At 39.0% G+C, this 13,179-nt stretch overlaps 1 protein-coding gene across 1 annotated transcript in view; it reads left to right on the top strand.

The window, feature by feature from the left end:
- The first annotated feature begins 3,050 nt into the window (after window positions 1-3,050).
- LOC114030391 (cystatin-A1-like) overlaps window positions 3,051-13,179 on the top strand; it is a 22,260-nt gene continuing 12,131 nt past the window's right edge. The window contains exons 1-2 of the mRNA XM_027845193.1: window positions 3,051-3,130; window positions 3,270-3,372. Coding sequence (XP_027700994.1) covers window positions 3,069-3,130; window positions 3,270-3,372 — 165 coding nt within the window. The 5' untranslated portion in view covers window positions 3,051-3,068. The remainder of the gene's footprint in view (window positions 3,131-3,269; window positions 3,373-13,179) is intronic.

The following is a 13,179-nucleotide window of genomic DNA, read 5'->3' on the forward strand; positions in this document are numbered from 1 at the left end:
CTGTCTTCATTGAAGTAGGCAGGATACAATCTTGAAAATTACCAGCATTCCTACCCCACCTTTTTCTCCTGAGGCTTTGGTTGATACATGGAATATCTTGCAATAAATCTCATTTGAATATGAAAATTTTGGGTGGGTAGATTTTTGGTAAATTTTCCCTCCCTAGATCAGGGTAGATACTGATTTATTTCAGAATTGCTCAACTGCAAATGATGTGTTTAGTCACCAAATACTGAAAGTAAAAAGGATAGGTGAACTGGATCAATTCTTTTCAATGTAAGGAAAAATCCTAAAATCCAAGATAAATTGCATTAATTTACTTGCCTAATTAATAGTTTTGTTGTGAGGTAATAAATCTATTAAGTGACCTATACAAGTCCAAGTCTCTGTTTTCTCCTTACAACCAAGGATGCAAGAGGTTGTTGCTCCTTAAATGCTGATTGATGGATCTGCACGGTAAAGTTTAGTGAGATGATGATGTCAGTTAGACTGTAAGCTTCTTATTAAGGGAGGACTAGCACTTCTGTCCACCTGTAAGCCAATTCTCACCTATGGCTCCAAGAAGCTGTGGCTTGGGCAGTGGCCACATCCTGGCAAAACTATCTGGGCAGATGGGTCAAATGAGGTTAGGTCTCAAACCCATCAGTGAGATGGGGGGATGGCTACCCCAGGCATGTGAAGACTTTCCCCAGCAGAATGGATGAGAACAACTTGTTCCAACAGCCATAAAAATGGCTGAAGCAGGTGCTGTGGAGAGCTTAAAGTTTGGTCAGACACTGAAGACACCAAGATCATCCACTGCATCCTAGGCCATCAAGCGTTGTCCTGACTTTTGTCCTGCCACTAGTCTTCAAAGACTCTGGAAGAGAGAGTGAGGCTGATGACTTTGAGTAACTCTACCTCACTTAAATGCAATTTACAGATGAGTTAAGATGTCACCCATGTCATTGTCATCGGTCTTCTTTAAAAATGAAGGACAAAATGAATGTCATCTTGGGGTGGGGGGAGGGATGAGAAGGGGCGAAAATTTGGAACTCAAAATCTTGTGGAAGTGAATGTTGAAAACTAAAAAATAAATAACTTAATTAATTTTTTTAAAAAAAATGAAGGACAAACAACAAGGTTCTTGAGAACATGGACCATGTCTTATATTTTTATTTTTATGCCCACCCATCCAAATGGTTTAATATGGAAAGGCACATAGTAAATTTTTAATTAGTATCTGTTGGTTGATCAAAACTGCATGAAAAGATTCTTTCAGATTCATCAAAATTACATTTTCTGAACACCCTTTATATAGGCTCAATGAGAATAAGACATTCCCACAAAACTCTTTGAGTCTTTTGCTTTATGTGATTTAAACCAAAATCAATTTTTAAGTCAAACAAGATCTAATGGATTTTATCGAGTATCATTTTTAGAGGGATAAGAGAAAAAAAGGACTTCCTGTGATCCTCTTTCTCTCTTACCCATTAAATGCAGCTATTCCCTAAGATTCTATCTTTGGCTCTCTTTTCTTCTCATTAAATATTCTTCCTTGGCAATTTCACCCAATCCAACAGTTTCAAATTTGACCCATATGTAGATGATTCACAATGACCCATGGATGAAACATTCCACCTAGTTCCTGATAAAGAGGTGAATCACTCAGAGTACAGAATGAAGCAAATATTTTTTTGGACATGACGAATGTGGAAATTTCTTGCAACTGCCTATTCAAGGTTATAATGAAATTTTTTCTTGTGTTCTCAATTGGGGAGAGGGAGAAGATTAAAAAGATAAATTTGGGGTGATTAAAATAAATAAATAATTTTTAATTAAAAAAAACCTGATGACTCATGAATTTCTATCTCTAACCTCCAATCCTAAATTCTAATTTAGCATTTTCTTTTTATGCAATCCATTTTTTTTTAATTTTTTGCTTTTTGGTGAGGCAATTGGGGTTAGGTGACTTGCCCAGGGTCACATGGCTAGTAAGTGTCAAGTGTCTGAGGTTGAATTTGAACTCAGGTCCTCCTGACTCCAAGGCCAGAACTCTATCCACTGTGCCACCTAGCTTGCCCCCTAATCTAGCATTTTCAATAGCTGACTAGACATTCCCTTTTGGACATCCCTCTGGAAGTTCAAGCTCAACATTTCCAAAATTGCATTTCTCTTTTACTCCAAAACTTACTCCTTTTCCTTTGTTTCTTATTTCTGTTGATAGGGCATTGGCTCCTTAGGTGACTTGCCCAGAGTCACACAGCCATTATGCATCAGAAGCTAGATTTGCTTGGTCCTCCTGACTCATCTTTCCAGAAGTCTTTCCAGATCCCCCCAATTTCTGGTGCCCTCTAACCAAGCTACCTTGTGTTTAACTACTTTGATTTTATTTGAATTTATTCTCTTTATTTTTATTCTTAACATGCTAATATATGTACTTATCTCCCCTTATCTTTTATCCATTTATCTTTTTGAAAGAAGGAACTAATTCATCTTTTTCTATGTATCCCCACTCCCTATCATAATGTCTGGCACACAGTAGGTGATTAATAAATGTCTGTTGATTGATTGATTCAAATTATTGAATGATAGATTCAAAGTCTATCAAGTTACTGCTATATGCTAGACACTAGGCTGGGTACTAGAGGAGAGATCCAAAAATCTGAGCATAGTCCCTGCCCTAGAGGGATTTCCCCATAGCTTCACATATGTTGAAATACCAGCTTTGCTTAGTAAGCACATTTAAATATTAGGCAATAATACTCATCAAAAAGGTTATAGAATAAAGGCATTTCCTCCATAAATTCATAGAATATCAGCATTTTAGAGGAACACTCCTGGCCAAAGTCTCCACCTACTCCTTGGAGAAAGGAGTGAGAATTAATCATTATTAAAAATGAACAAGTATAATTGAAAAAAAGTATTTGGAAATTTGGGGCTATTACCTTTCAACATAAAGTAGACACTCCCCTTTTGTTTAATTAGTGCTTTTGAGACATTCTCCCTGGACTGAACCATTCACTCAGAGAATAGAGGGTTGCTTCTCCTTGCCCACTTTAAAAAGGGGCATTTAATTACCTTATTATATGACAATATATTATATGACAATACTTTACATTTGTATTCATGAATTGATACATGGTAACAGGTGAGCAATGAGTCTTTTCTACAGCCAAGAAAGCAGTGCTTTATTATGACATGCCCTTGCACTCATCGGATGTGAGGAGAGCCTGTCTGCCTTTAAAACTGGAGTCAGGATGACTGACCTTATCATTTCATCATTTCAGTTCCAGCATCTCTTTCTGCAAACCAACTACCACCAAAATGATGCCTGGCGGCTTAAGTGAAACGAAATCTGCAACTCCAGAAATCCAGAAGATAGTTGATGAGGTGAGGTGGTGCATTCTGGATCTAACTGAAAATGATGGATTCTGGTAACTTGGTAACCATTCTCTGTGTTTCTCTCTGTCTCTGTCTCTGTCTCTCTCAAAGTTTATTAACTGTGTTACTCTTTTCAAAGAACTGCTTTTTAGGTTTGTCTATCATCTTTATGAGGTTCTCATTTGCTAGTTTATCCATTGCAGCATTTTCTGTGGTAGCAAAGAAGTGGAAACAAAGTTAGATGGTCATTGATTTGGGGAATGGCTAAAAAAATGTAGTATGAGAATGAAATAGAACATTCATCTGCCATAAGAAATGATGAGTATGAAGAACTTAGAGAAGCATGGGAAGACTTATATGAGATGATGCAAAGTAAGCAGAAACTGAAAAAATAATACACACAATGGCAAAGCAACAGGAATCTGGTACAGTGGCAAGAGCCCTGAATCAGAAGTCTGAGCAATTCCCCAGTTGATAAATGGTCAAAGAATATGAACAGGCAGTTTTTTTTTAAGTTGAAAACATTAAAGCTATCTATAGTCACATGAAAAAATGCTTTAAACTACTATTGATTAGAGAAATGCAAATCAAAACAACTCTGAGGAACCATGTCACACCTATCAGATTGGCTAACATGACAAAACAGGAAAACGTTGAGAGAAGATGTGGACATGTTGGAGAAGATGTGAGACAAGTGGAACACTAATGCATTGTTGGTGGAGTTGTGAACTGATCCAACCATTTTGGAGAGCAATTTGGAACTATGCCGAAAGGGCTATCAAAATGTTCATACCCTTTAACCCAGCAATAGCACTTCTAGGGCTATATCCCAAAGAGATCATACAAATGGAGAAAAGGACCCAACTGTACAAAAATATTTATAGCAGTTCTTTTTGTGGTGGCCAAGAATTGGAAATTGAGGGGATGTCCATCAACTGGGGAATGGCTGAACAAGTTGTGGTATATGAATGTGATAGAATACTATTGTGCTATAAGAAATGATGAACAGGCAGACTTCAGAAAAACCTGGAAAGACTTGTATGGACTGATGCTGTGTACATAGTAACAGTCATATTATGGGATGATAGACTTTGATAGACTTAGCCGTTCTCAGCAATGCAAGGATCTAAGACATCTTCAAAAGTCTCATGATGGAAAATACTACCCACGTCCAGAGAAAGAACTATGGAGTCTGAATGAAGATCGAAACATACTATTTGCTCCTTTCTTTCTTCTGTTTTGTTTCATTTCTTCTTTTTTGCAGTTCTTCCTATTGGTTCTAATTCTTTGCAACATCACTAATGTGAAAATGTTTAATCGGAATGTATATATAGAGCCTATATCAGATTGCATACAATCTTGGGGAGGAAGGAAGATGGGGGAGGGGGGAGAAATTTAAAACTCAAAAGTTTATGGAAGTGAATGTTGAAAAGTGAAAATAAATTAATTAATTAAAAAAAAAGAAGTCAGGGCAAGTGAGTTCAAATTTTACCCTCTGACTTTTACTATCTGTATGACCTTTGGTAACTTGCTAAATCCCGTTGGGCCCCAGTTTCCTCAAATGTCAAATGAAAGGATTTGAGTAGGTGGTCCTTGATGTCTTTCCTTGCTTTAGATTTATGATTCTATGAAGCAAAAAAAGAAAGGACAAAAAAATAATAAAACTAAATATTGGGTAATTGAAATGACCAAGCCTGGCCCCAGAGAAGAGATATGAGAAGGTGCTTTCCTATCTTCTTTGCAGAGGTGAGGTTCTACGCGTGTGAAATGCTTCCTAGACCATCAGATATGATTCGTTAGTTTTTTTGAACTCATTTTTTCTCTTTTTTTTTTTAAATCTATTACACCGCATGGCTCAGTGGGGAGGAGAGGGAGCATAGATAGATCTGGAAGCAAAGGTGATCTAAAAACGAAAGGCATCAATTTTAAAATTAAAAACATGTGCTTCTCTGGGTATTGCAAGTAACATTTAGAATGGCTGTATTTGGTAAGTAGACTTTTTGGAAAATATGGGAAATTCCACCTATCAGTAGAGAATGAAATTACATTAAGTTTCCTGTACCTTATGAAATCAACAGAAACATAATTTGGTTTAGTCCATGGTTAAGAAGCTGACTAACAAAATGAGAACTTGTTCTTTTCTACCTCATTATCAATCTTTTTTGTCATCAATTAATTTAAACCAATTACAAGAGCTAGGTGTACTTATGATGCCACTAAGAAATCATTGATTTATCAAACTAAAAACATACAAAGAAAAAAAGAAAAAAAAAGGTTTTACAAAGAGGGAAACAAACATGCTATAGAATGGAACAAGTTATTGCTTCTATTTAGATCTTCTTTTTAATCATATAGGGTTTAACATTTTAAAGTTAGTTCAAATGTGACTTATATGCAAAAAATAATGATAATAATCTTGAGTGTTTAGTTGAGTTAGTTAACTTTCCAACACAATATGCCACTGTCATGGAAGATGTCCAATTTGAAAGGGGATTCCCTAAAGATGGCGAGGACCTCCAGGTGCTCCTGTTTGTGCATGACATTGTGCAGATTGCATCAAACCCTGGGATATTTGTAGTCAATCACAAGAAAAAAATAAGTGGATGAAGATTGTCCATTGTATAGACTATGATATGTAGTTAAACGGATTGACAGCCTATAGAGTTAGTCCATCAGTACATCTATCTCTGACAGGCACTGCAGATGGACGATGAAGCAGGCCCAGAATAGAAGAGGAAGAGGAGAAAGAAAGTAGGCTGAATTTTGGAAATGACATAGTCTTTTAATAAGCCCAATTGTTTTCCTGAATCAGTGACCATTTTCTTAACACTACTATTCTGATGATGTCCATGGCTATGCATTATAGAATATAAGTGTTCTAAATAATTAAAGCTAGGGGGTCACTTAGGAAGCATGGAAAGAAAGACACATGGAGGCTGTAAATAGGCTATGGTGCATTACCTATGAAGAATTGCACAGGAGTGACACAAATGTTATGTATGACCAAGAGATAGTTGACCATGAGAAGGAGGTGGGCCAGTGTGATCCAGAAAGATTCTGTGAGAGCCATAAACCTTATACAGTACAGATACACTGCCTCTGCTCTAGACATACCCTAATTCTCCTTCTTGGCACTCCATCCTATTTATTTTCTGGAATCTTCTACATAAGGAAGAATATATTAGAATCTTCCATGCTGAGAATTTCCATACCTCATTTTTGACAGTAGAAGAGAGGAAGAAATCCCTTGGCCACTCCTCAGCATCTCCTTAACCTCTAACACCCAACTAGGGTGGAAAAACAATCACAGTTGTTTATTAGAGATTCAGCATCCATTCTCTTCCCAAAAAGATTGGCTTCTTTTGCATGAAGCAACCCTGGTGTAGAAGCCAGAATTTAGGGGACAATGAGTGATTAGCATGGTATGAATGTGCCAAATGCAGAATCAGCCAGCCCCTTTCTCCTTACTGTCATGGCCTGAAGATCATCACCCAAGACCCAGTGATCCTGCTCTGGGCACTCAGTCCTGGTTGTACCCCCTGGCTCTGCAGGAACTGGGATATTGATATATCTTTTCTTCTTAACCCATCTATCCTTGACTCCCTCTCCTCCCCTCATGTCCCTGAATATCTCAAGTCTACCTCAAGCCTTACCCTGTGTGAGGTAGGCAGTAAAATATTTCTAAAGCAAAAGTCTATTTTTTCCCATATCATTGTTCAGTCTTTCTTTTCTATGAAAGCCTTCATTCCCAAAATGGTTGAAATGGAATATGATGATCAGACATACAGTAAAAGTGAAGGGTAATTGATGGATGGTCTGCATGTTCAAATGGTTCTAAACAATATCCAGAAATCTAGAGAAATGGATACTTTACCTGTGGCCATGGAGAGACAAGGACGGAAGAAGAGGAATGTATGGGTTTTGATCTGCACTTTAGGAGGGAGTGCCCATATAGGGAGATTCATAAAGCATCAAGGCAAAATCGAATTTACATAAACAGTTTTAATCTTAATATGTCAAAGACTGTTCATGTGTTTCTATGACTCTGAGGACCTTAGAGATATACTATCTTCTATTAATCTGGCTCTTCTGCTGGGAATTTTGTTTCATTAAGTACTTAGTTAATTGTAGATGAATGTAAATATTGGCACATAATGAATTTTTACACAGTATCTGCAATTCAGATACAGGAACTCAGAATACAGGAGGAGAAATAAGACACATAGATGCAGAAGTAATTGAGAAATGAGAGAGACAGAGACAGAGAGAGACACAGAGAGGGATGATGATAGCTTAATATATTGAATCAAATTCCTTTTAGGGGGAAGGGGAGCCTTTCTTTGTATCCCCAGAGCTTAACACAGGGCCAGGCATATAACAAGTGTTCAATAATCACTTATTGCCTGAACTGTATGACCTTAGGCACATCACTTACACTCTTTGGGACTCAGTCTCTTAACCTATAAAGAGTGTTAGCCTAGATGGCTTTATGAGGACCCTTGCAACCCTGAGATTCTATGATTCTAAGAAACTCATAAACACCAATGGAAAGGCAAAAGAAAAAGATGAGAAAGAATAAAGTAAGTCTGATTCCTTTGCTTCCTCTTCTCCTATGAGAACAGACAGTCACATAGCTCATCAGGGAGGCTGCCCTCACTTAATTGCCCTGACTAATAAGCAGGTAAATGTGGTGAGGCAAATATGCATTTGACTTTCAACATGATCTAGGGCAGTGGGGTTCCATTCTAATCCTGTGGGTTTAGTCTAGATCAGACCAGTTTGAGAGACTCATTCTTACCGTAGCAGCCTTGGGGTGTTTGAGCCATCCATAAGTCACTGAGTCCTGAAGACTCCTACAAGTATGTAAGATGGGTATTCACTCCTTTGGTGCAGATTGCAACCCCTCTAACCATATAATTTTTGTGAATTTATCTGCCAAAAAAGTCATCTGACTGCCTCCTTCCTCAGTTTAATGACTATAGTTACACTCATCCATAATTAGGTTCTACTCTAGATGTACAATTTTTCTCCTATGGGTAGGCTATAGGATTCTAAATTCAGAGCTTAAAAAGAACTCAAAGTCTCCTAATCCAATCCTTTCATTTTACAGATTAGGAAACTGAGTCCCAGAAAGATGAAATGACTTGCTCAAGGTCATGGTTTGTAATTGCTAAAATCATGATTCAAACCAAGTTCTCAAAAGGAGTGCAGGATTCCAAACCCATCACTCCTTCCACTGTACTGCCCTTCCTCTGCATTCACAGTAACCTTGGAAAATTGGTGCCAAACTTTATACCCAGACTAACCCCAGTGGTTAAGGAAGGTCTGGAACCCTCTCTGTCTTCCTGGGGTCCTCAGAAACAGAGACAATCTATGTCCAACTTCTCTACCCACCTGCTGGTGACGTGGACACAATAACATCCTTAAGCCATCATAAGCATGTGACTAAAGATATATCCACATGACACCAAAGCAGGAATAGTAAAAAACCCAATCAAGAACCAGTTGCTTTTCATTTACTGATACAATGAACAACCTCTAGAGTCAGAGGACCTGAGATCAAATCCTACTCTGACTTTTACATTGTAACATTGGGCAAATCACTTCTCTCTGGGATTTAATTTTCTTATCTGTAAAATCTGTAAAATAAATAGATGTTTTGAGAGGTCCTTTCCATCTCTAGATCCAGGAACCTATGATCTCATGCTCTACTTGTGCCAAGTACTCTGAAAGATAGAAAGATGCACAAAATGAAATACCTGGCCTCATGGAGCTTCCAGTCTGATAAGTCAGACAACATAACTGCAACATAAGTTGGTTTTCTCTATACAATTTCCTTTGACCTATTTTGACTGAATTTTTCCACAGAATTGGTTGCTGTTTGTTTGTTTGTTTTTTCTGAATTGATTGAATCAACTAATTAGCATTATATTGATGACATGGAAGTTCTCAATGGTTATGACAGCAGAGGACTGGTTCAGGCAGATTCTACCAAGCTGGAAAGGCTTCAGAATAGCTAGGTGACTCAGTGGATAGAGTGCCAGGCCAGGAATCAGGAAGATCAATCTTCCTGAGTTCAAATCTGGCCTCAGACACTTACTAGCTGAGTGATCCTGGGCAAGTCACTTAACCCTGTTTGCCTCATCTATAAAGTAAACTAGAGAAGGAAATGGCAAACCACTCCAGTATCTTTGCTAAGAAAACCCCAAATGGGGTCACAAAGGATTGGACATGGCTTAAAGTGACCGAACAACAACAAAGACTTTGAATAGAAGCCTAGCACCAGAATATATCTGCTCTCCCAGGGCCAGCTTAGCAAAGCATGGAAAGGCTTGTCATCAGAAATGTTGACCCCAGGTGATAATTTCTTTAGCCATAGCAACCATCAAAATAGAAATGCAGTGTGAAAGACACTTCAGAAACTATGTACAAGTCAGCCCATACCTGTCTATTACATTCAAGAAATAGGATAGTTCTATCAGCAGTTTTGTTTCATTTTCTTTTGTTCAGTCATGTCCAACTCTTTGTGATCTCATGGACCACAGCAAACCAGGTCCCTTCTATGCTCTACTATCTTTCAAAGTCTGTCCAAGTCCTTGTTCATTGTTTCCATGACACTATCCATCTCATTCTCTGCCTCCCTTTCTCCTTTTGCCTTCAATCTTTCTCAACATGAGGGTCTCTTCCAATAAGTTCCATTTTCTCACCAGAGGGTCAAAGAATTTAAGTTTCAGGTTCAGTATCTGACCTTCCAGTGAGTGTAGATATACTGTGGAAAATCAATACTAATAAGGGTTCCTGTTTTAATAATAATAATATTCATTGAATACAAATTTCCAAAAAAAAAAAAAAACTGCCACCAGATGAGACACTGGGAAGCTATGTGACTTAACTAAAGATTACAAAACCAGTTGGAAATGCAGAGTTGCTAAGTGGGGTAATACCCTGGTTTGATTAATAGCAGTTGTTCCTGGTACCCTGTCATTCTCTCATTATCATCTATAGGTCTTTATATAAAGTCAAAACTATGGAGCACTGAGTGAAGCAGACAGTGGGTAGCTGTTAGATAAATATGACCAAAACAAAGAGCCAGTGCGGATCAATTTCAGCTAGACAGTCTCTTCATTTTCTGAGGGCTACATTATTCCACAAATTTCAAGTATTAAACTTGACCCCTGAGTAGCATTCCTGACAAACACGGGGTTGCACAGGAGAAAGTGCGCTGACTCTGGGGCTAGGAGATGTGGGTTCAAATCTTACCTCTGACATTTATTACCTATGACTTTAGTCAAATCCTTTAACCCCCTTGTGCTTCTGTTTCCCCATTTATAAAATGAAGGGGTTGGCATATATGGCCTCTCTCTGAGGTTTCTCCCAGCTCTAGACCTATGATACTACCAATAATGAGTTGTCTATGCACTTCCACACCATGGAAAGAGTTGGCATATGCCAGCAGGAACCCATCCTAGACCTCCTTATCCCTGGACACTGCTCCACCCTTGAGATTTCAAAGTCCTGCCTCTTTTGCTTCTCAGTTTCTTTACTGTCACCACTCCCCCATACCTGCTGAACCTGCTTTTACCCACATTGGGACCTCCAAGCACTCAACCTCTCCCACTTCATTAACTCTCTGTTGACTACCTTTGGCTCCCTACCCACTCCAGACTCTGTGGCCAGTCACTTTTAATGTTGCTTGATGAGTTTAATAACTCATCAAAGACAGAAAATGTTTCCCTCAGCATGTCTCGTATCTATTCCTCCCCTAGCCAAATTGTCTCCTCTCCTCTAAGCCCTCATCACTTCACCTTGGATTATTCCACTAGTTTGCTTGTCCGACCCAAAACTCTATGCTATTAAATCTATGTTCCATGTAAACCTTCCTTAAATATTTCTATAAAACATTCCATCATTCTTCTGCTTAAAAAAATCTCCCTATTTTCTATTGAACCAAGTCCAAATTCCTCTACCTGGCTTTCCAGGTCCTCCATAAGTGGGCAGCTCTCTGCCTACAACAACAAAAACAACAACAAAAGTTATTAACCACTTGCTGCCCACAGGCCACTATGCTAAGCAGTGGGGGAGAAGCCAGTTGAGATGAGATGTAGTCCCTCCCTTTCCAGAGAAGAAGCATATTGCATTGGAAAGAACCATTGGAATTAAGGGACATAGGTTCAAATCCCACTTCTTCCATTTGCTACATATGTGACTTTGGGCAAGTTTTTAAACTTTTCTGGGCCTCACTCAGTTCACTCACATGTAAAATGAGGCGGTCAAGCTAGATAGTCTCTAAGATGTTTTCCAGTTCTAATCTGTATTCTTATTATCAAAAGTACCTTCTAATCCATCTAGCCATGTGAACTTATGTCCATTCCTGCCTTCTTTCTTTTGCCTTTGTTCTCCTCCTACCTCCCCACCACAACCCTGCCCTGGACTTCCCTCTCTTCTACTTTCCCTCTACTCAATGAAATTGTGGCCCCATCCATCAAGACCTCACAGAGCAGTGCTTGAACTCCAGGTAGCTGCAGAGGGAGCTCTTGGAGATCATGGAGGCCAGTGTGATTGGTTAAAGAGAACCCCCTCTTCAAGGAGACAGAATAGCCCTGGTAGCAACTCAATCAGACCTCAGTTCAGTTGTCTGCCCAGAATGTTCCCAGACTTATGGCAGGACCTTAGGTTTCAGGCAAGTTAATGCCACATTCCATGAGAAACCCAGAAAAAAACAGAAATGCAGTGATATGTGCTGAATGGTAGGGAAATGTGACAGCTCACTGGATACCTTCTTCAGAATGCCCAACCTGGGATCCCATGGGTATCTCAAATTCAGTGTGTCTAAAAATGAACTCATTATCTGTTTCCCAAACTCTCTTCTCTTTCAAACTTCCTTGTTTCTATTGAAGGCACCACTGTCCTTCCCATCTCTCAGGTTTGGAACCTCAGCATTACCTTCATCTCTTCACCCTCCCTCCCCCTATGTATTGAATCACTCACTAAACCTTGCTATTTTTAACTCCATAACATCCCTCACGTCCAACCCCTTCTCCCCACTCATAGGGCTTCCACCTAAGTTCAGGACCTCATCACCTCTTTCCTACATTATTGCAACAGTCTCCTAATTGGTCTTCCTGTCTCAAGCCTCTCACCACTCCAGTCTATCCTTCATCCTCCTGCCAAAATAATTTTCCTTAAGTACAAGTTTGACAATGCCACTCCTCCATTAACTTTAGCAGTTCCTTTTTACCTCTAGGATAAAATTTAAAATGTGTTTAAGGTTTTAAAAACCTTTATAGTCTGGCCCCAACCTATCTTTCCAGCTTCATTCATTGTTACCCACCACTCTACCCTCTGCAATCCAGCCAGACTGGCCTTCGCTCTATTGCTCATATAACACTCCATCTCTGATCTTTGCCCTAGCTGTACCCAATGCCTGGAATGCTCTCCGTCCTCATCTCTACTTCACAGAATCCCTCTCTTCCTTCAACTCAAACATCACTTTCTATAGTTATCTCTTCCACATTGCAGAGTTGGGGTACAGTGCTCCCACAATTTGGAAAACCTACATAAAATTTTTGAACCTTCCTTCATCCCAGAGAATTCTGATTTTTTTTCCTTTTCTTTTATGGGGTGTTTACAGTACCTTATTGGAAAATTTGGGTTAAGTATTTGCTCACAGGCTCTAGAGTCAACTGCTGGCCTTCTTGTCTGTGACTTCTGCAAAACTCCCATAAAATTCCCATTTAATTTCTTATGCCGACCCATGATATATTGATTGCAATGGGGAAAGTCATGATGTGGAAGAGATAACTGTACAGGAAGCCT

Source organism: Vombatus ursinus, unplaced genomic scaffold, assembly GCF_900497805.2.
Source record: "Vombatus ursinus unplaced genomic scaffold, bare-nosed wombat genome assembly UNPS02014959.1, whole genome shotgun sequence".
NCBI classification, from domain to species: Eukaryota; Metazoa; Chordata; class Mammalia; order Diprotodontia; family Vombatidae; genus Vombatus; species Vombatus ursinus.